General features: G+C 48.4%; 1 protein-coding gene across 9 annotated transcripts in view; it reads left to right on the forward strand.

Moving 5' to 3' along the window:
* Positions 1-9,928, forward strand: part of KATNIP (katanin interacting protein) — a 126,801-nt gene extending 116,873 nt beyond the window's left edge. For 8 of the 9 annotated variants that reach the window (XM_075899173.2, XM_075899177.2, XM_075899180.2 and 5 more), the window contains 2 exons: positions 2,806-2,897; positions 8,185-9,928. In XM_075899173.2, the coding sequence (XP_075755288.1) occupies positions 2,806-2,897; positions 8,185-8,243 (151 nt within the window). In that variant the 3' untranslated portion in view covers positions 8,244-9,928. The remainder of the gene's footprint in view (positions 1-2,805; positions 2,898-8,184) is intronic. The other variant, XM_075899176.2, reaches the window with a different exon arrangement.
* Positions 9,929-23,725: the final 13,797 nt, after the last annotated feature.

Genomic DNA, 23,725 nt, shown 5'->3' on the forward strand with positions numbered 1-23,725 from the left:
CACACACACACACACACACACTCTGTTCCCCACACACTCTCCCAGTCTCTGTGCCACATATACTCACACATACAAAATCTGTGTCATATACACACACACAGAGTCTCCGTTTCACACATACATACTCTTTCTCTAGCCCCCTGCTCTGCCCCTTCCACCTGGGGCCCTGGCCCTTTTGGGACCCAGAGCCAGCTCCCAATGACTTCCCAAAATTCATGGAGTGACCCCCCCTGCAAAATTATTGTCTTCCTCTGCTGTATATGTTTGATTCATTTCAAGGATTGTATTTCATTATTAGTCCCTATTATCAATTGCGATCTGCCTCTTTTAGCAGGATCTCTTACTATCCCGAAGTTTTATCTTTCACCCTTCCTTCTTCCTTGTTCCAAACCATTCTTCTTACTTCTAGAATGCAACAGTTATTTACACTGAAAATCAACACCTGCCTTTTCATCTTTTAACAGAGGACATACTTCACCTTCCAGAGAGTACACACTCAGTGCATTCTTTGCTTGTACAAAAGCATTTCACATTATTAAACACTTACAATAGAAGAAGATGGATAAATATCTCCGCTTCTTGAAGGATGTAGTTCAGATTCATAAGGCAAACACATTTTTGGCTTCTAGTTTGGGGTGAAAGATTATGCATAGCACATTTGATTTACAAGGAAAGCAATGTACAGTTTATAATTTGGGGTAAAAATATGGGGCTTTGATTTTCTTGGGATAGTTTGCCCCATTTGACTTTCAGACTTATATAGCCTGTCATTTCTAGTTTGCTTAACTTGCAGCTTCCCCATTCATCTCTTGATCTACTCACAGACACAGTGTGCAAAACCAACGAGGAGTCCTGTGGCACTGTAGAGACTAATACATGTATGAGGGTGTAAGCATTCTCTAAGGTGCCATAGGACTTGTTTTTGCACATACAGACTGACTCAGCGATCCCACTGAGACTTTTCACAATGTGCACTTGGCCACTTTGCACAGGACAGCAAGGTGTCACTCTTGCATGTAACATGGAGTTCTTTTCAGGTTGATTATGAGGGAGAAAGAGGTTTTATCCAGCACTGATTCTGAGAAAGTCTTGCCTAGTTGATTAATGGTACTCCCATTTAGCCCTTGCAGTTTCTGTTCTTTGGAAGATCTTCTACCATTGGTTGATCTGTGGGTCATTAGACACAGTATCTCACACAATGTCAATCATCTTCTGATTGTCTTTACTTCCTACATGGATGTTGGTTTGAGGTCCAACAGGAGGAAAGTTTTTCTACGGCTCTGTCTACACTTGCAGAGTTTTTTCGCTGACAGTTTTGTCAGTGATAGAAAAGTGCTAAAAGAAAAGCACTGGTTTGTGTTCACTTGGTGTTCCACTGGTGTCAGTGCCTGTTTACGAATGCAGCACTTGCACTGCAGAGGAGAGGAGCGCACTGGGTTGCTATCCCAATAGGCACTGCTCCAGGACACCAAGAAAATTGTTGTTGTGGCAGGGGTGGATGTGTGTGTGTGTGACAGTTGCAGGAAGCAAACTGTCTTGAGGCAGGAGACCCGGAATTCAACCCCCACCTCTCTCCCTAACTCTGTACAGCACATTCTATCTGCCTGCCTCTGGTCGCACTGTGGGAGGCTGCAGGAGCATCCCAAGCAATGAATGGTTTTGTGTCCCGGACCAGTGACAACACCAGTCCTCAGAACAGCTCTAAAGGGGAAGGGCATGTACCTGCAGGCAGGTCTCCTGAGTTTCAAGGAGCAGCCCCCTGCTCTCCATTGTGGGACAGTTCCGGGGGAGGGCAATTAGAATCAAGTGTCTTCACTGGCACATCAGTGCAAAAGCATCTGAGTAAAAAGCAAAAAAGACTCTTGTGGGGGGAGGAGGGGTTATTTTGGGGCTGAAACTTCTGAGTTTCAGCACAAAATGTGGATTTCCGGTGAAGATGCTAGTGTAATTTTTTTTCACAAAAACCTGAAATTTGGACTAAAACTGGCAAGTATGCCCAAAAGAATCAGTAGTTATTAATCATTCAAGGCATATCTGTTCTATAATGGCTATTACAGGTGTTATTGTGGAAATTCAGTTAAGCATCCAGTTGACATTTTTTCTGTATTTAGTAGGATTTAAATTTGATTAGATTTTGAAGCTATTGACTTCTGCTTATAAGGGAACAGACAGTCTGTCTGCAATCTAGACACAAATGTTGCATTGGTTTAGCTAAAATCGACTTTTAAATAAACCAGTCCCATATGGACACCACTGAGACTGTAAAGAGAGAATATTTTCAACAGGGGGGCTAATTTGGCAATATTGAACCAGTTTACCACAGGTTGGATTCTCTGTTGCACGAAGTCTTTAAATCAAGAATTGATGTTCTTCTAGAAGATACATTTTAGTTCAACCAGAAGTTATGAGCTTGATGCAGGAATCACTGAGCTACACAAGGTTGCAGTGGTTTAATGACGTTGATTTTAAAACAGATTTTGGTCCAGATGGTCAGATGCTGCATGTAGATAAGGCTGAATAGGCTGCGGACTGGGTGTGGACAGTGGGAATGGACAGTGGGAATGGATGCTTGAGAGCAGCCCAGGTGACAAATCAATTGTGAGGAATAACTTCAGGTTCTCACATTTATAACTGTAGGAAATAAAGGGGAAGCCTCACCCGTCCAGGCTGCGACTCACAAAAGGCAGTAGTGTCAGTGTGCCGTCTCACAGTGGGTTTGGTAACACATTGCAGAGCTTCCTCATAGCTGCAACAGTGTCTATGGAGTGTTGGTTCTCCCGGCTATTGGTCTGTTTTTCATCTTAGCAGCAATCATGTAGAGGACCAGGATGTACGAATGATGAACGAAAACCAGATTGTCACAAACTCCAAAAAGAAGCAGGCTGCTGCTGACCCAGGTGAGTTTTGTTTCTGTACAAGAATGTTTAGCTCATTTTCTGCAGGCACAGAATGAATAACGGGCACATTTTTTTGCAGATATAAAATCACCAAGGGTATGTCTACACTACAGCGCTAATTCGAACTAACTTAGTTCGAATTAGTTAATTCGAACTAAGCTAATTCGAACTAACGGATCCAGACTAAAAAACTAATTCGAACTAGCATGTCCACACAGAGTGGACCCTGAACCAGGGTTAAGGATGGCCGGAAGCAGTGCCGGCAGGGCATCAGATGAGGACTTAGAGCGTGGAGCTGCTGTCTCAGGCTAGCCGAGGGCTGTGCTTAAAGGGACCCGACACCCACCCCGGACAGACAGTTCTCAGGGGTGCCCCGCTTGCAAAGCAGTCCTGGCTTGGATTGCCCGGAGTACCCACACTGGGCACATCACAGCACTCGGCCATCAGACCGGCTGCACTTGCCGCAGGCTGCCATCTGGGGAGGGGGGGCTGCAGGAGAGGTTCCACCCCCAGAAGCCCGCAGAGCCAGCCCAGTCCTCCCCATTGGGGGCTTGTACCCCATTCCTCCCTCACCTCCTTCCACTTACCTCTCCCTAGCCCCCCTTCCTGATGTACAAAATAAAGGACAATTGTGTTCAAAAATAGAATCTCTCTTTATTGAACAAAACTGGGGGAGACTGGGAAAAGGAGGTGGGAGAGGGGAGGGCAACTACAATGATGAGGGGTTTGGAACAGGTCCCATATGAAGAGAGGCTAAAGAGACTGGGACTTTTCAGCTTAGAAAAGAGGAGATGGAGGGGGGATATGATAGAGGTCTATAAAAGCATGAGTGGGGTGGAGAGGGTGCATACAGAAAAGTTCTTCATTAGTTCTCATAATAGAAGGACTAGAGGACACCAAAGGAAAGGAATGGGTAGCAGGCTTCAAACTAATAACAGAAAGTTCTTCTTCACAAAGCAAATAGTCAACCTGTGGAACTTCTTGCTGCAGGAGGCTGTGAAGGCTACAACTAGAACAGAGTTTAAAGAGAAGTTAGATCAAGTCATGGAGGTTGGGTCCATGGAGTGGTATTAGCCAGGGGGTAGGAGTGGTGTCCCTGCCCGAAGTTTGTGGAAGGCTGGAGAGGGATGGCACGAGACAAATGGCTTGGTCACTGTCTTCGGTCCATCCCCTCCAGGGTCCCTAGGGTTGGCCGCTGTCGGCAGACAGGCTACTGGGCTAGATGGACCTTTGGTCTGACCCAGTACGGCCATTCTAAGCTCAGGGCTCAGGGTCGGGGGTCTCAGTGGACCACCTTGATTTTCATGCAAACCTGCTCCTGGGTGGCCAGGCTGGCAGCTCTCCTGCCCTAGACGGCCGCTTTCCTGTGCCTAGTGCGGAGGTCGTTGACGAGGTCCACGATGTCTGCACTGGACCAGGCGGGTGCCTGCCTCTTGCAGTCCTGGGCAAGCTCCCGGGAGCCTCCAGCCTGGTCCTGGGAAGAGGGGGAGGGCTGGGGGGCATCGGGTGGCTGGCTCGAGCCGTGCCAGGTGCAGGGTCTGCTGGCTGGGTGCTGGCAGGCTTGCACCTGGCACGGGCATCGTAGCCAGCCCGTGCCCCTTTAAGGGGTCCGGGGCCGGGAGGGGGGCAATAGAGTTTCCCTGGTGTTGGCCAGAGTGGCCACCAGGGAAAGCTGGGGAGGGCTAGCCTCCCACTAGTTCGAATTAAGGGGCTACACACCCCTTAATTCGAACTTGTAAGTTCGAACTAGGCTTAGTCCTCGTACAATGAGGTTTACCTAGTTCGAACTAAGCACTCTGCTAGTTCGAATTAAGTTCGAACTAGCGGAGCGCTAGTGTAGCGCCTATCAAAGTTAGTTCGAATTAACTTTGTAGTGTAGACATACCCCAAGAGTTTAGAAAGTGGGGAGCCTCCAATCAATGTATCTCCCTTCCCTGCAACCACTGTCTTATAAGGGCTAATTTAAGTTCCTCCTGCCCCAGCATGACAGCAGGACCCCTTAGTCTAGACCTCACCTCTGCCACAGAGCAGTAGGCCCTCTTCTCCAGACCGGCTTAATGTAACTACATTCTTGAACTCTCACAGCTCTAGGGACAGCTCTGCTCAGCTTACAGCTTGAGGGATAATAGGTGAGAAGACTTATCACGTCTCTCCTCCTCTCAATTCACATAAAGTAGCCCCTTCCCCTCCTCACTTTGCCTTCTCTCCATGGCTTTCCCAACTGTAAAAAGTGAGCCCTTGCTCACCTCTCTAGATCCCTCCTGGCCTGTTTCCAACATGCTTGCAAAGTGGAAATACCACAGCACGATGAATACAGCCTGTGCCTGCTCCTAGCCGACTAGGCAGTTTATTTTCACAGAGTTAGCAGGTTGAATTAAAGACTCTGGCAAAGCCTGTTCTGTAACTTGACCTGCTAACTTGTGAGAACTACAAATGTCCTCGTCTTTGCTGGAATTGCCTCGCATTTATGAACTTGAGCTAGCTATGTGGAACCCCCGAGGGAGGGCAAGCAAAGCCCTCAAGAATCCCTCAGACAGGAAGCAGAAAACATGCTGCAGGACCTCCTTGTTCACCCCTCCAGCGTCTCACTGTTCTCATGGAAGCAATCAGTCAGCCCAAATCTGATCAATCGTATTACTAATAATTAATAAATAAATTGGCAGTGCTTTGTAGACATTACTGAGACATAGTGGAGTGTGTTACCATCCTGAATATGAGGATTCGTGGGACTTGATCCCAGGGAGAAGTAGCAGCATTTTAAATGTAGACTTGCCCTCCGAGTGTCACAGCTACATACAAGCTGGAACAGATTGTTTAGCATAAATCGTTAATGCACATTTCAAGGAACCATTCAAGATTAAGTGGCCCATTAACATCCCTGTAGTCATGAGGAGGAAAGGGGGGGAGGAGCAGCTGTCGGAGTTGTTTTAATGGGCTATAGATTGTTGTAATAAGCCATAAATCCAGAGTGTCTGGCTGGAAGGGTGAGGAAGATCTGTGTGAGCTTGAAAGCTTGTCTCTCACCAACAGAAGGCAGTGGGTAACCTAGGGTGCGGGAAGCAAGCCCTCAGCCCAGTGCCTTCCACCCAAGACCCTGCACCTGCTGACCATGGCTACTGTGTGGCCTCCAGCCTCCCTCCCCCCGCCCCCCAAAGGACAAGCAGCCTGCAGCCTGCTTTCCCTTCTACCCTCAAGTGCCTTCTCCCACCCCTGTAGCATGGGTGGTCCCCCGTGCCCATGGAGCATGGTCACCCGCAGTCCTGTCCTCCCACCCCTCCCAGCCTCGGAGCATAGGATTGGATGGTGGCGCATGGTCCCAGTCTTGGTGGGGCTGAAGCCCAGGCAGCCCCAGGAGACTGGGGGAGCCATACTGACTGGGGCAGGGCCGGGGTGGAGTCTGGGTGGGGCCAACTTAGCAGTTTGGGAAGGCATTGCCTTCCCTTACCTCTTATACCTGCCGCCCATGAGTCCAATAAAATATATTACCTCAGCCGCTTTGTCAGGGGCGGCAGGTATCATAGGCAGGGGAAGACATTGCCTTCCCAAACCGCCAGCCTGACCCCGCCCACACTCTGCCCCCAGAACGCTTACCGTAGGCGTTCTGGGGGTGGACTGTTGCTGCCGACACAGTAGTGCTAACGATGTAGATCAGCTGACTAAGATGGTACACTTCATCTCTTGTGCCTAAGTTCCTTCAGCTCAGGTCCTAGCAACAGCTATCCTCTGCCTCACTGTGCTCCCCGGCCTCTGGCACAAAACCCTCAGGCTACTGAACATCCACACCTGTGCCTCCTTGGCCTACTGCCTGTGCCTTTTCAGCCTACCACCTGCAGTTGGATGGCCCAAAGAAGGGGATGAATGAAGTACACCCTCACTCTGTGTGCTGAAATTGTATACAACACCGACTGTGCCTCCAGAAGACAAAACTCTGTTTTTGTGTGTGCTAACTGTGGCTTTACCCCAGTTTCCTCCTGCACTACGCGCCTCCCTGAACCTGCCACCCACGAACTTGGTGCAATTAATTCACCACAATCAAGAAGAAGGGGACACTTCAAGAATTCTGAGAAGGACTACAAATGTATACAGACAGCCAGAGACAGGAGGGCCATCTTCAGTACACAAGAAGGTCTGGTTAGCCACTAAGAATCTCGCCATAAACAGGCCACCTCGCAAGCTAGACCACTGATTCCTTAGAAACTACCAGTTTTGTCAGAAAATCAGCCCTATCTCCTTCAAACTCCGTTTACGCATTCCCTCAAATTGCACCTGATCTTCCTTTTTTCTCTCTTGAAACCTGGTTCCAGAGCAAACACAGGCACTGCCCTCGCCGGCTCAAAACCATGAAGAATACCAGGTCCATGCCATGCTGGACTCTGGACTGAAGTGCAGTCAGTTGTGGTACCTTCCATCCTGGGAAGGCTGTGATCCCAGGGAGTGCTCCTAGGAGCCTGCCAATAATGTTCACACTCCTGGTCTTGTACACGAGTTTCCCAGCAAACCTGGTCCTACAGTACCCCAGGAGCAGTCCTGAAGGATGTAGGGTATGATATGAGGATTTGCAGATCAGGAGTTTGAGACCCCTGCATTAGATCATCCAGTGTGACCTCTTATGTGTTCCAGACCATTCGATTTTACCGCTATCCCTGTAGGAGCCCAGTAATTTGTTTGGCTGAAGCAGGTGTGGGCAATAAGTGGCCCACAGGCCAGACACGGTTCACCAGGGTTAGCCCTGTTGGGCCATCAGATGCTCCATTTACCTGTGTGTCCACTAGTACAGCCACTTGCAGCTCCTGTTTGCCGTGGTTTGCTGTTCACAGCCATTGGGAACTGCAGAAAGCAGTAGCCTGGCCTGTGCCACTTCATGCAGCTCCCAGTGGCTGGGAACAACAAACTGCAGCCAATGGGAGCAGCCAATGGCTGTGCCTGTGGATGCTGAGGTAAATAACGTGTCTGGTGACCCACCAGGGACTAACCCTGGTGAATAGTATCCAGCATGCAGGCCGCTTATTGCTCATCCCTAGGCTAAATCGTGTCTTCCAGAAAAGCAACCAGTCTGGAACTGAAGATCTCAAGGGATGGAGAATCCACCCATTCCCTTAATAGTTTGATCCAATGGTTAATCATTCCTTACTCAGATAGTGGAGAGGTTCTCTTTCTCTGGGGTCCACTACCAAGGAGGAAGGTTTCTATCGGGGTGGAAAAGGGAACTGATTCTTCTCTCCTGGTTTAATTTAATTATCAATATGTATTATGGGTCTAAAAACAACATACTTTTGTGTCCTGGCAGCTTTACGTCCAAAAACCTGCATACGTGACAAAGCAATGCTGAGGAGGAAAAGACACTGAGGAGTTCTGAGCTGGAAGCCCCAAGCCCACCCAGCTGAGACGCCTGCCATCTGGCACTTCCGATGGCAAATCAGCCATGTGGCAGATGTGTGCCACTTGGCACTCTGGAACCGTCACCCAGTGACTGAGATCTTTTACTGTCTAAAGATGGGAAGTTCCATGTGATGGAGGAAGCTGTTTAGAAATGAAATTTGAAGTATACGCTGATAGTGTTTCTTATTATGTCAGCATCTGTGCTCTCTGCCTTTTCATTCCCTGTTACCTGGTCTGGCAGTTAACAGTATAAGTCAAGTCACTGTTAATTGCTACCTAATGCTACCTAAATGGGCCTGCTTTTGAACAGGACCCTTAATGCTAACTGGAGTCCAGTCCCAATGTGTACACAGAGCTTTAGGGAAGCAGTCTTGTAGAACTGAGAAGAGGCCTTCAGGGTTGTATTTGAGATCTAGACTCTCACATTTTAAAGTGCTGGCTGGCCACAAAGTCCTTTAAGCCTGTAAATCATTTCTCTTCCAGTTCAGGTAATTTGTGTCTAATCCACTGGAAAATGCACATATTAGGAAAAACTGTGCTTCAGGGGAAAACACTCCACTAGCTTCCTCGGGACGCTATGAAGTAGTGCAGTTAGAGTTGAGAACATTGCTTTTGATGCCCATAGAAACGCCTTTCCCCCCATTCTTCCAACAAACAGCGGTATCAATGATGGCATGGGAATTGCCCTTTAGAAATTCAGGTCAGGAAGCATAGCAAATTGCTCAGTTCTCATTTTTGCAATGAAAGGATTTGAAATAATGACAATTTTGCATTAATTTTACTATTGTAAAAATAGCAAAAAATGTGTATCTGACCCATTACCGCCTGATACATCCTTTGTAACTCTGCTGGTAAAACTCTCCTCTTGTCTTTTAGACACACATTGTTATATACTAGATTGTGTGCAAAGGCTGTAACGACGCATGCCATGTACTGCACAAAACAGATCTAGTGTCATCTATTGTCAATATAGTGCACTCATCCTGGCAAACTAAGTGCTTTCCCATTGGTAGGTAACTTGTGTTCCATATATGATTGGATTATATTTCTGGATCTAATTCTGAAGTCTCCAGCTACATTGTACTGTAAGTGTGGTGTTATGCAACTAAACACGTGATGAAAAATCCTGACTGTGTTGCAGGATGCGGTTGTGTATCATTTTCACTTAAAACTTGTAGCTGATTATAATGTATAAATCTCTTTTCCATTGAAAAGATTCTTCCTTATCCCCGTTAGAGAATTCCCAGTTTTCACCGTGCAAGGGAGACACTGAAATACCATAAGATGCATTTGTTTTTAGCAAGATGCTATTTTTAAACAGAAAGCAGAGACTTGCCACTGCAATTCCTGATACAGCACTGCTGCCAATTCTAGGCTACATCAGGATTATCTGAGAATCTGAGAGCTTGTATATTTGCTTATAAAATATATATTTTAGACTTTCCTTTGGTCAGAACTGTTTGCTGAGTTGTAAAGCACAAGTGAAATGAAATATGCTCCCCCAGATTTCTGTGTATTGATATTGCAGCTATATATAATATTTTGTATTTAAAACAAAAAGAACTTTTTACTTTCTCTAAATATAAAATAGATTTATATCTCTATTTCAATATCATTAAAATGCTGTTATATGGAAATATTGGTGTTCTGGCTATTACCATGAAAAAGGCTCATTGTAACACCCAGGAGATAAAAGGTAAAGTCACTTCAACAGAGCAGGTGTAAGACCCTGACTAGGCATACTGTTAATGGAAGTGTCCTCTTGGCTCCTTGAAGGCATCTGTCCACATCATAGAGCACATGTATAATGTTCCACTCTTGGCCCTTTCTGCTCAAGACTCCCCTGGCAACAAAAGGGAGTGCTGCCAATCAGGACTGGAGTGGTTTTGGGATATTGGGGGTCCAGGTGAGGACTGAGGGACTGTGGTAGGGATGTAAGAGGAATCAGGGTTACAGTTAAGGTTATTATCTTTCAGAGCTTGTCTACACAGTGGGATAATGTGATCAATGGGGTGTGATTGTTAAAGTGTACTGTGTTACACGGTGGTGTGTTTTACCATATCGGTGTTAGAAACAGCACTATGTTAAAGTGCACTGGGGAGCCGGTAGTGCACAACTGCAGGATCCACATTTAATTAATTGCATTAGTATGCCAGACATTAGTGTGCTTTAGAAATCCCACTTCCATAGAGCCCACTACCCCCACTGTGTAGACACGTCCTCAGTCAGGCAAAAGCTACACTGCTCTTCTAAGCAATGTTGACACCCAGTGAAGGATTGGCCAACCCTTCTCTCTACCTCTGCTGCTTGTCTTCCCTGAAAGCTACCTTCATGTGCATGTTTCCTGTGGCTCCCAACATCCAGGTGCAATAAATGTTGTTGACAAAGTCAGCCTTCCAGATATTGTCATGGCTGAAGGGTGAAAAGCGATCTGGAAGTTTTACTCTGAGAAAGGCCCGATAGAAGTTATCTTGTAAATAGATACTGACTATTCTAGGAACAGTGCATTAGTTCTAAACTGTAACAGTAGTGAAGGGCTAATGTTTTAGGTCCCAGGCATTTTGCAGCAGCATCACAAAAGCCTAGAAAAATTAGTAGCCACAATTCATGACTGTAACAGCTAACTAGGATAGCAATGGTGGAAGCTATAGTGTAGATGGGACTTAGACATTGTTGTACAAATGCTTGAGTCCTAAGCATAGTTAAGAGTCTGCCTCGGCTGCCCAGTAGAGCTGCATCTAGGGTTGCCAGGTGTCCGGTTTTGAACCGGACAGTCCAGTATTTGAGCTTTCTGTTCAGGAAACAAATTGCAAAAATGTAAATGAGAAAATATAAATGTCCGGTATTTTCTAAATAAGATTTAATGTAGATTGTGATGTAATGTCAAGTGTGTCCGGTATTTTTGTTGAAACCATCTGGCAACCCTAGGCCTGCACCAACTGTGAATTATGATGACAAAGTTTGCTAGTATAGCTGCAACCCAAAAGAAACCACGTGGAATAATGTTAGGAAGGCAAGTAATCCGAGAACTGTTGTACTGTGCACTTGCTCAGCTCTACTGGTGGTAAAAATTGTGAGAATGAGTGTGTACAAGGCTCCTGGCAGCCACTGGCATTTTGAGCATTGTTGTCTTCATTGACGCAAAGCACATCTGTGTGGCCACATCTTGTCTACTCTGTCGTTCCCACTACTGCCACCAAAAGCTGAAATGTTAGCAAAATGTGAGCACCTGTATACATGTTTACTTAGTGTGTGGCAAAATGGGGGTGAATCTACAGCCCATTGCACAATAACTGGTCATGGGAATGAACCCTACTACTGCACACCAAACATTCAAGTTTGTAGTGTGCAATAAAAAGCAAAATGCAGGACAATGTAGCACTTTAAAGACTAACAAGATGGTTTATTAGATGATGAGCTTTCGTGGGCCAGACCCACTTCCTCAGATCAAAAAAAATGGCAGAGTCCAAATGAGCATGGAGCGCATGCTACGCTGGTACACTGTAAAGTCAAATGCTGGTCGGTAGTGTACCAGCATAGCATCACTATGTAGACAAGCCTGCTGAAAGTCTTGGAGAACTAGAATCTAACCGAATGACAATTATTGGTTCTTCTTCAAGGAGTGTCCCTGTGGGTGCTCACCTTAGGCACCCAGACACCTACGGTGGTGCACCCATAGGGACAACCATCTCGAAGAACCTTAGTGACTGCACCCGGTGAGTATCCTTCCTTTCTGAGCTTGTTAAAAGCTTCCCTGACTTGTAACACTTTTTATGTCAATGCGCACTGAACCTCAGTTCCTCATTGGTGAAATGGAGACAGTCTTTCCCTCCTCTTTAGTGTTTGAGGTGCTCAGACTCTACACTTGTAGGGGCCATGCAAAGGCCTAAGGAGATCGAGTTGAGTGTTGTATTTCGAAGGGCTAGGTAACTGAAGTGCAGGTGCTGAGTAACAGGACAGCTGACAGTACTGAAATACATCTGTTGCAACTGCTTTGAAAACAGGCCCAGAGTAATGGACACATACTAGCATCCAAATAAACTCGAATGATCGGCCATGGAAATGCTGCCCACTCTCCTCTATGCTAGCCAGGGCATCATTCAAAATAATATAGTCACTCACATTTGCAAAATCTCCCAGTGTCTTGCAGAAAAAGGATAGGCTGTTGGAGCCAGGCACTCATGGGGTTTGCAGTGGACCCATTGATTAAGTGCGTCCCAGTGCGGGAAGCAAGTTTCCGTATTTCCTCCCCAAGGCGGGATGGTTTTCAAATGCATGGCCAGAACCCTTCTCAGAGCCCTCCCCCATGGATGTTTGCACAGTCATGAGTGGCTGGGCCCTCTGCAGGGTCCACACTCCCCTCCACAGGGAGCCAAGCCAGTGTACGGGCTGCTGAGGCTTCATGAGCAGTCTCGACAAAACAAACGTTTTCAAATTGGCAGTGACCGAGCAGCCCCAACTGTCCCTGTGTTACACCCTGGGCAACATTCCTCCACTCCTCTGGCCACTGTCCTTGCCTCAGATTGTGCCCAGCACTGCCACGGCCAGAGGGACCCTTTGGGAGCCTGAGTGTGAACCAGTGGTGGATTTAGAGTTAGTTGGGCCCTGTGCTCAGCTTCCTTTTTTGGGGCCCCCTGGGGACCCAGCCAAGACAAAGAACATTCCCTTCCTGCCCTTCCATTTTTCATTCTGCTTTTCTCCGTCCTCCTAGATTATAAGTAATAAAAAGTAAATGAAAAAAGTGAGGGGCCTTGATTGGTTCCGTAGTCTTAACTTTTTTTTCACAGACCACTTGAAAATTGCTGAGGGTCTCAGTGTACGACTTAACGATCTGTCTAAATATCGTTTGTACCATTCACTAACTATTGTAAAGTGCTTTGGATACGGGTGCTTTATAAAAAAAACCAGAATCCTCGTGGCTGTGGTGACAGTTTCAGGCGCCCCAGTGGCCCTGCACTGGCTGGCCCGGAGATATGGGCAGAGACCCACGTATGCTCTACCTAAAGGTAAGGGTGGCACAGTTCCACTAGTCACCTGAGCGCCCTGGGCTCTCCATCCCCTGGTCGCTATCCCCCTCACCCACGGGCAGCCATCACTCACCAGGTGGCAGCCAGCAGCATGAACAGGGGCTGGAGGGCTTCAGAGGAGCACTGGGTAGCCGGCGGCTGGAGAATGGTGCTTTCTAGCTTCAAAGCGCCGCTTTTTTCCGGCCAGCTGTGCTGCTGCCCCGTGCTCCTCTGAAGTCTTCCAGCCTATGTTTACACTGCTCATCACCTCTTCCCAGCTCTCCTGAGGCTGCAGCCTGCAGGCAAGTCTCCCTGCTCTTCTGCCCCCTTACCCCCACAGCCCTCTCTACAGAGGGACTGTCCGCCCCCGCCCCCCAGAGTGGCCGCCCCCTGCGTGGGAGGAGGTGCTGGACAGCCCGACTCTTGGGGCCCCATGTCATTGGGGGACTCCCCATGCCAGGGCACCGTATGTTTAATTGTAAATCCACCTCTGCTGTCAGCAGGGGACTGCCTGTGCTCCATGACACCAGACACTGCTCACACAGTAGCTATGCCTGCAGCATTAACTGCAACAGCCTCTCTGCACCTGCAGCTGAGCAAGTGAACAAGGCCTTAGCCAACACAAGAGCTGGGAGGCCTCACTAGAGCTGGCTGGAAATTGTCCAGCTACATGGTCTGTTTCTTTTTTTAATGGGACTGTGCTGGTTTTCCTCTAAGTTAGAAGAGTTTGAAAAAGGTCTTTGTTGTAACAAAAAATTCCCAGGACATTAGCAGCCCTTAATTAAACTGAGATTGTGTTAACAAGAGGGGGGCTGGGACAACCCAAGATGTGACTGTTGTAAAAATCTGCTTTAACAACCTTAAGCTTTCTCTTAAAAATTCCTTTACCTTCAACGATTACTGTTTATTACCAATTACAGAAGAGACAAACCTTACAGGATGCAAAAAAAAAAAAAAAAAAAAAAAAAAAAAAAAAAAAAATCTGAAACAAAGTAGTTGTTAGGTTAAAGGTTAAAACACGGTAACTTTAAAACAATTATTCACCCTGTTACAATTAAAAGCAGCAATGTCAATGGTTTGCTTGGCATGCTTGTTCCAAACAAGAGCAACACATTTAAGGATTTAAAAACAGGCTTGCTGGCTTGTCAAGGTACAAGATGTAATGGGATATTCACCTCACACTTGCTCTGGAGGGGTTAATGGAGACAGATGAGCCAATTCACCAATTAGGCCACAAGCTGGGAAAATTAAGACGGATGGGAAAGCCCTAATTAGGAGAAGATCACCTCTGTAGGAACAGGCAGGGCTCCTGCAAAGCTGGGGCACTCTCCCTGTTATTTATCTGCACATCTATGCAAGGGGCCCTGATCTTTGATGAAAGCTGAGGCTATAGGGATGAAAACAACAATAGCAGCTCCCCTAATACATAGATTTTTTTCAAAGGACTTTGGAAATGTCGTGGGAAGCCTGTCAGGTCTCCCATGCAGGGATCAAATGGTGTGTCTGTTCTCGCTATCCATAGGCCTTCTGACTGCTCTGGGGGCAGGGGTTGCTGTCAGGTTCGTTTCCAAGTCAAGACAAAACTAAACGAAATTCTAGGCCTGGGTCTGCCATGACGTATACAGAGCAATGCGCTATTTAGAAAAGGCTTTTTTCATCTCTATGGGATGGCAGCAGGCATGAGTTTTTGAATCCCTAATCTGAAGGATTAGATTGGATGCAATGACTTTATTATAAACTACTGCTGGCAAAGGACCTCTTTTATCCCTATACTCCCATACTCTGTGCTTCAGGCACCTGTCCTGCTTCACACACACACACTTCCCCGCTTCCAGTCATTCGAAGAGCAAAATCTGAGTTGTTGGTTTAACTTTATTTTTTCATAAATAATTATTTGCAAAAATGCCTCCCCCGCAGGGTTCACCACAGGCAGAGACGAGAAAAACTTGTCATCAAGAAAGTTTTCTTTTGTCAGTGTCAGGTCCTGTTTCAACAAGAGTAATTCATTCGCAGGCAGCAGCTGCATATCCTTCAACATTGCCAAAAGTATGATGCGAAAAGAAGAATTAATGTGACTTCTTGCCTCGCCATTAAATGTAAAAGATTAAACTTTAGGCTTATATGTACCAATTCAATTTCCAGGCCATTAAGCAAACCATCCACAGGGATTGTTCACCTTTACCTAGAGCTTGCTTGCTCGGAATGAACTGAATCTGGATTGTAAACATTCGTTTGTTTATCACAGTATGACATTGGCAAGGGCAAAGAATAAGGAAAAAAACCCGACTCTGTAATGGACCACGTCTCAGGCCAAGTTGGAGCTACAACTGCCTTTTGAGTTTGGAAAAATCGAGCTAGCTGGCTGTCATCACACTGGTATGTCCAGGGGCGGCTGATTACCTTATTTCCATTTATTTCGCCAACAAAACCAAGCTCACCAATCAGCAGAATTTCAGAAACCAGTTCCTGGCAAGGGGCCCTGAGTAGTGACAGAGGAGCACTGCTAGTATTTTACTGCCCTTGGAACTTCTGAAAGGGGCGGGGCCAGGCAGCTGAAAATTTGCATAGTGAGACAGGTGAGAAGAGCAGCGTGGAGGGGACCATCCCGAGGCGATGTCAAGCCTACGTAGCAGGTTCTACGCCAGCTGTTCCTGCCTCCCTAATCCCACCAGTTACGGGTACGTATCAAGCTGAGGTCAGGAACAGCCAGATGGAGAGGCCAGAGCTGAAGTCCACAGTCAGGAGACAAGAGCCAGGCCAGGGCCGTCCCTAGGATTTACAGAGCCCTACACATTACAATGAAACTGGTGGCCCGATGGCAGTCTCGGGTGTGTGATTTTTTTAGAGATGTGATTTTTGTAATCTTCAGAAACACATAAATGAAATATTTGTAGAGGAAATTTTAAACTAAGGTCCTGCCCACTAACAAGGTAAATTCAGAAACTGACAGTATGTGCCTGGCAAATGCCCTCATTACCATTTGAATGGCTCTTTCACAGGTTCAATATTCTGCCACTAGCTCTGGCAGGGTTTTTCACTTGTAAGTTACTGATCCTCTTGGGGGAAGTAAAGCCGCACACCAGGTGTAGGAAGAGGTGGGAAGGTGGGCATTATTAAGACCCAGTGGTGCTCCATATTTTCCAGTGCTCTATGCAGTTTTGTATTCTGCCCATGGATAAGGATGCCTCCGAGGCAGGACCAGGAGATCAAAGCAGGAAACTAGCTGGAGATCAGAACCACAGGTTGGTAACCAAAGTCAAGGCTGGACAGGCCAGGATAGCCAGGAGCCAAGCCAGGCCAGGCCACCAGGAAGTCAAGTAGAAGCAGGGTGAATCTCAGCTGTTCAGACAGCTTCTGCTCCCTGTTGTCGCCTGCTGTGGGACTCCACCATTGGGATGTCAGGGGCAGAGCCTCAAACTGGGGCTGGGCTTCATAGGTCCTGGGTCAGCCGTTGTCAGCCTGGGGTGACAGCGTGACTGCTTCTGTGAGCTGGGGTTTGAGGCCTGTGGGTCATGAGAAGGAGCGCGTTGCCCTGGGGACCGTCACTACTGGGGTAACGTCACGCATTCCTTCTACAGCGTTCATTACACGGGGGCCTGAACCAGCAGCTGAAAGGTGGCTGGAGACCTTTCCTACCCTTCTCTCCATGTCTGCAGCAAGCCGCCACGCCAGTTGGCATTATACCAAGCATTGAGAGCTCTCGCTGCTTTCTCCACAAGCCTGCCGCAAGCCTCCCACAGGACAATGCCGCTCCCGTTTGGGTGGGCGTCAGCAACAGATTCAGCACAGGACCAGCTCTACCGTGAGGTGGCCGCCTCAGGTGCCAGACTGTGGGGGGCGCCACTAGGACCCAGAGTGTAGAAAATTGTGTCTGCTGCTGGTGCAGATGTATTCTCTCTGCTCTCGATGCACAGAGATGGTGGAGTGCTGGGCTGGAGGAAGGAGGGCACAAGAGACCTTTCAAATTTTGGCCCAAGCGAGGGGTCATGGGGGCGTCGTTTGAGCTCCCTGCCTCAGGTGCCAAAATGTTGTGGGCCGGCCCTGATCCAGCAGGGACAAGCTGCATCAGGCCCACCAATACAAGCTGTTGAATGGGACGCTACAGGATGAGGTAAGTTCACCATTCAAGTTGCAGGCCAGAGACCATGGCGCCTGTTGCCTTTGGGAACACCTGGGGCAGCTGGGCGTGTCCTTCACTGCCACTGCTGCTCCTGAGGGGATAGCAATGTGTGGGGCCCTGGGGGCCCTAGGAGCTCACTGCCCAGTCTGAGCCACAAGGGTTAGGGTTGGGGACCCTGAGTCCAGATCTTTCTGCAAGGCCCCCTGAACCCATGGCCTGGGCCTGCAGCCGCTCAGCCCCTGTGTTAATCCAGCCCTGTCTGGATTCCTCTCCACGGGGCTGCTGCTGTGAGTGTGGCAATCGGGGAAGCTGCGTCTGCCGCATGCTTTCCTCACCTGTAGGCCCCGCCCCTACACCTCCCATTGGCCGATGGCCGCTGCACGGATGGTGGCTGCTGAAGAGAGCAGTGCACAGAGCCACCTGCCCCCTCCCTGAGGCCGCAGCCGGGGATGTAACGTGAGCCCGCTGCCCCACCAAATGGAAGCTGCCCCAGGTACATGCCCGGAGCCTGCTCCAGTGCCCTAACTCCCATCCAGACCCCATACTCCAGCTGAAAGACCCCACCACCCCAAACCCGGCCACAAAGGGGCGCCCACGAGAGGGTGACCCCTTCACACCAAGTCACAGATTCTCCTCTCCTCCAGAACTGTGCCTGAATGGAGGGACACGTTCCATGGTGCTTCAGCTCCATCCACTGCATTAGCCCAGTGCCGCAGACTTCACTGCTCCTGGGTTTAACCGCCCCCCCTCCCAAGCACTCGGCCACATCACCCCTTCGGGCGTTACTATGGGAACCGCTGCCTCTGCTTAGCCAACAAAGACCAGCTGGTTCAGAAATCCCTACAAAGCAACATCCCAGGCCCATTAATAAATTTAAAACCAGCCTCTTCCTTCCTCCCTGAGAACTTGCGTGCCTGCTAGTAAATGAGGCTATTGATGTAACAGGCATCACGGAAACTTGGCAGAACGATGAAAACAAATGGGACACGATAATACCAGAGTGACACTCACCGTGAGAGAAAAGCACAATGTCAAATAGTGTGAAAATCTGAAATGAATTGGTCTGTGCCACAGAATCTGTATGGACAGAACTTCCTGGCTTGAGCCCTGGGCACAGCAGTAGGAATGTAAGTGCTGACCACCAGGCAAGGCAGTAGGCCTCACTGGTCCGAGGCAGAGCTGGCAGGGTGAACCAGAACCAGAGTAGGCCTGGCCGTGGCACAAAAGTAACACGCTAGGTGTCGGCTAACCATGTAAGCACATTCCTGACCAGAGAGGGTGGTACAAAAACTCACAGCGCCCTCCAGTACGGGAACACCCCGACAAGCCACGGGCATATTGTGAAGTCAAAAACTAGCATGCGATAAGTTGATAGGCCATCTGTGGCTATTAGGCAAGATGGTCCATGACGAAGCCCCATGCGCTCAGTGCCCCTCAACTTCTTACTGCCCAGATGCTGGGAGAGGACAACAGCAGACAGATCACTCAGTAGTTGCCCTATTCCGTCCATTGCCTCTGAAGCATCTGGCACATTCTGCTGTTGGGAGATTCTGAGCAGATACATCCACTCAGATTTCTGCGTTTGCTGAAGCCAGAGAACCTTGCTTAACAATGGCCCGGCATGCATGCTCTGCGGCCATGGCCACATGAGAAGACCGTCATGGCAACAGATTCTTTCACTGAGCTCAATACCACCATTAGCCTTGGTGCCAGAGCCTCTCCCAGTGCTGGATGGGAGTGTGTCTCATTTGGTACTGCCCGTGCTGAACCCCCTCACCTCCAGTTCCACTTCAGCACCCCATACTGGGCTTCCAATAAGTCTGTTGTTTGCTGGATTGCGGTTTGCTGCAGAAACCTCAGAGGGATCATCCTTTCCTCTCTGACCTGAGAGGCACCAGAGATTGCCTTCCGATCACCACTGGTCCCACGATTGGCATCTGTCCTGCCATCAGACGTGGGCTCTTGACCCAATGCTCATCAATGCCATATTTGTGTGCCCACTGGCCTCAGGCCCTGACAGCCCACTTCTTGACCCAAGAGTGACGCCTGCTCCCAAACCATCTCAGCCCCAAGGGATGGCTGAGCCTCTTCCCCCTACACCTCCAGGGTTCTCCCTGCTGGTTCCCTTCATCAAGAGCAACATCACGGTCGGCCTCCTCATTCTCCCAGGATGACTCTGCTGTGCTGGAATCTTCCTCTCCCGCAGTGCCTGAGAACTTGAAGGCACATCAGGACCTCCAGAAGCATCTGGTTGCCACCTTGGGTATCCAGGCAGGAAAGTCTCCAATCAGCTTTGGGGAAAGGAGCTCCCTTGATAAACCAGGCTCACTTGGAGCCTGCACAAGCCCTCTGGAATAGTTTCACTGCCCCTCCGGCAAAGCCTTTGAAGGAGTATTACTTCATCTTTACGCAGGGTTTTGAGGGTATCTGCTCCCAACCAGCCCTGAAATCACTGGTGGGACTGCAGCGGATGACAGGGCTTGGCAGGGGAGGTGTAAGTCCACTCTCCAGACAAAGAGTCCAGGAGGATGGGCTTAATGGGGAGGAAGATTTATAGGGCCTCTGCCCTGTAAATGTGCCTCATGGACCACCAGGTTCTGCTCTGTGAATATGACTTTGTCAGTTGGGCATGTTGTTTGATTGCTTCAGCGTCCTAAGTGATCCAGATCTCTCTCCGGGTCAGCGGCCTGGTGTTGTTTGCCATTCCATCATTCAGGACCCCAGCAGGCTGGCAGGGCTGGTGCAGGGGGCTACGTGCTTCCTCCTCTGAAGAACTAGCACATTCTGAGGCGCAATCCAGGCCAGTGAGGGGCTGTTTCCCCTACCCTGCAACCTTGGTACCGTGCCATGCTTTGCTCTTGTAGCTTCCAACCCAGGTCAATCCCAATCAGACTGCCACCATGCAAATCACACCGTGAGCATCTGTGAATAGCCACTGGCCTGGTCCCATAACTTCAACCCCAGTAGCCTGTCAGCAGCACGCCAGCCGCACTCTGGCTTCCAGCACCCTTGGTTACTACTTGCAGGGTGACCCCAACACACGCCTCATCCCAAATTTCCCCCCAAAGTTGTGTGCTCTGCACAAGCCAGCCCTTGCCTGGACAGCCCAGATATATTGGCGTTTGGTTGCCCCGTAAGAGCAACGTACAGCAGTTTGCTACTTTAACTGGAGTTACCCACACAACAGCACTGGAGTAGTTTTGATTGAAGAATAAAACAAGTTTATTGAACAACAAAGAAAGATTTTATGTGAGTACAAGTGCAAGGCATTAAAGTCAAAACTAGTTATGAAAGAACTGAAAAAAACACTTTCTTAATAACTAAACAAAGTGGTCTTGATAAACTTAAGAAAACAACAGATAATTTGGTAGCACCTTAAAGACTAACAAAACATGTCGATGGTATCATGAGCTTTCGTGGGCACAGCCCACTTCTTCAGATGACCAGAGTGTTGGATGTCCAGGACCAAAATAAATAGGGTAGAAGGGAATGGGGGTGGAAGAAGGAAAAAATGGGAGGGAGGGACACGAAGAGGCAGTGGGTAAAAAATATATCAAGGGGAAAGGTGAATAGGAAAAACAAATAGTTTCTAAGTACCTAAAGGCTGGATAGTCAAAAGAGGCAGATAAGAACCATTAATTAGCAAACAACAAATGGTCAGGTAGCACTTAAAGACTGACAAAACATGTAGGTGGTATCATGAGATTCTACATAGACAAAGAACCATTGTCAAGATAAAATACTCTCTTTCCATTCCCAGCAACACTGAAGACCAAATTCTCAAGTGAGGATCTGCCTCTGAACAGTTGGTTACTTTTGTCTTCTTAGATGAATGACTGAGGAACGTAAAATCCCATTTAACTGGCTAACCAGTTGGCTAACTGGAGCAGTCCCCTGCCCGCAGCAGGTGGGGAGCTGCTCCAACCCCCACCAGTTAACCATAACCAGTAAGCCTCACCCATTACGGGTGAGGCTTACCGGTTAACTGCTTAACCTAGAATGAACGAGAGAGAAAGGGAACATCTGGGGTGTTTTGCCCCTCATTCTATAGCATGGGTAGCATTCCTGAGGGTAATCCCTAGGATGAAGTGCCCTCTGGCTGTGAGGATGGAGACATGGGGTAAGAGGTTCCATGGTGATGTGTCTAAAAGGCAGATGACTCCATTCTTACCCCCTTCCTTGCCAAAGAATAAGAACATAAGAACAGCCATACTGGGTCAGACCAAAGGTCCATCCAGCCCAGTATCCTTCTGCCGACAGTGGCCAATACCAGGTGCCCCAGAGGGAGGGAACATAACAGGTAATCCTCACGTGATCCCTCCCCTGTCACCCATTTCCAGACAAACAGAGGCTAGGGACACCATTCCTACCCATCCTGGCTAATAGCCCATTGATGGACCTAATCTCCATGAATCTATCTCGCTCTTTTTTGAACCCTGTTACAGTCCTGGTCTTCACAACATCCTCTGGCAAGGAGTTCCACAGGTTGACTATGCACTGAGTGAAGAAAAACTTTCTTTTGTTTTGGCCACCTGACAGGTGATTGCCCATCAACTTTGAGACCATCTGGCCGAAGGTAACAGTGTGTCCTTTGCCTTTGAGAACCCACTTTACCCCCTCCCTAGATGTGTCTGGTAAATGTGGTGAGTTGTAATTTCAGTTTATGAGCATCATGCTGCTTCTAACGTTGCTACACACCATCCACCATGCTATCATTGACCAGTGCTAGCTCACAAGGCATATTTTGCACAAAAGCTTCTTGCACTAGTGTCTAGGGTATGACTAGAGGGCTGTATCTGGGCACAAGAGCATTTTAAGAAGTCATGAGCTGTCACGTTCTTCCTATCATTTGCTGCAGCGCAATCAGAAAGGCAGAAATGAGGGGTGATTGTGTCATGAAAAACATCAGCACTGGGGCTACGTCTACACTGCAGGCTTCTAGCGCAAGAAGCTTTTTGTGGAAGGGATCTTCTGCAAAACCTTCTTGCGCAAGAGTGTGTCCACATTGCAAAAGCGCATCAGAAAAGCGATGCGCTTTTGCACAAGAGAGCATCCAGACTGCTAGGATGCTCTCTCGCAAGAAAGCCCTGATTGCCATTAACAGAATGACCACCAGGGCACCTCTGCTTCTTTTGATAGGCTGTTTTTGCGCAAAAAACCCCTGTTTCCCATCCACGCACACCTTTTTGCACAAGAGCTCTTGTGCAAAAAAGCGTTATTTCTTGTAGAAAGAGGAATTCCTACACCGCAAAAACCTCTCTATTCTGTCGATTCACTGTAAATTTTCTTGTGCAAAAAAGCACTCGAGGTGTGGATACTCCACAAGTTTTTGCGCAAAAACTCTGCAGTGTAGAGAGAGCCAGTTTTCTCTGGGCCTCAAGCTGGTGTCCAATTCTGCAGGTATAAACAGTTTCTATATGTGCAGGCAGTGGCTTTCAGGGGTGCATAGCCAGGATCTCTTGAGACTAACAGATTTTTTACTGGATGGTTGCCTGCAACTAACAGTGGGTGCCACAAGATAAAAAGTGGTGCAAAAATTAAGGCCACACCTGAAAACCAGGGCTCTGCTGTATACTAGAGAGGTCAGGAAGGGGGAAGGTCGTGCCGAGTGCTATGGCAAAGTGCTTCTGACCCTCCCTGAGGGTCAGAGGGGAAAGGAATTGGAGCTACTGGTTCAGGGTTTCCATGGCCCGTTTCTGTGGCTGTTTGCGCTGTGAGATAACTTACAGCCCCTGCGAGACACAAACATCCCTTTATCACGCAGCTTGTGTCACCCTAATGCAATCCTGTCCGCCGCGGATAAAATGTGGACTCAAAAAGCAATTACCGAGTGAATCTCCCAGCTGCTGGGAAGAGCTGAATGATGGGGACAAAGTGCCCATCCGGAGTAATATCCTGGCTGGCTGGCCACTAAATCTTGGTGGGAAGAGATCTGTTTCCTTCCCTTGTTGAACAGCCTCTGCTCCAGCCACCCAGCACCAGGCCAGGAGGAGCTGGGTTGAAATGTAAGCATTGCAGGAGAAACCTGCAAGTTATGGCTTCTCCCCGGTTGCATTGGCCTGGAGATTAGCAGAAAAGGGAAAGCAAGGCTGCAGCTCCTTCCTCTCCAGGATCTAGCGTAGGGGTGGGGAACCTTTTCTTGGGAGGGGAGGGGGCACTGACCCACAGAAAAATCAGTCAGAGGCCACACAGAAGTGAGAAACAAACAAACAAACAAAACCCACAAAATAAAACAAAACCAACCCACCCCCCCTCCCCGCCACAAACCTGGCTCCCAATTCAGGATTCCAAGGCTCCATTCGTGCTCCTGTCCCGCAAGGTGG

This window comes from Pelodiscus sinensis, chromosome 15 (genome assembly GCF_052426305.1).
Source record: "Pelodiscus sinensis isolate ZL-2025 chromosome 15, ASM5242630v1, whole genome shotgun sequence".
In the NCBI taxonomy this organism is placed as follows: Eukaryota; Metazoa; Chordata; order Testudines; family Trionychidae; genus Pelodiscus; species Pelodiscus sinensis.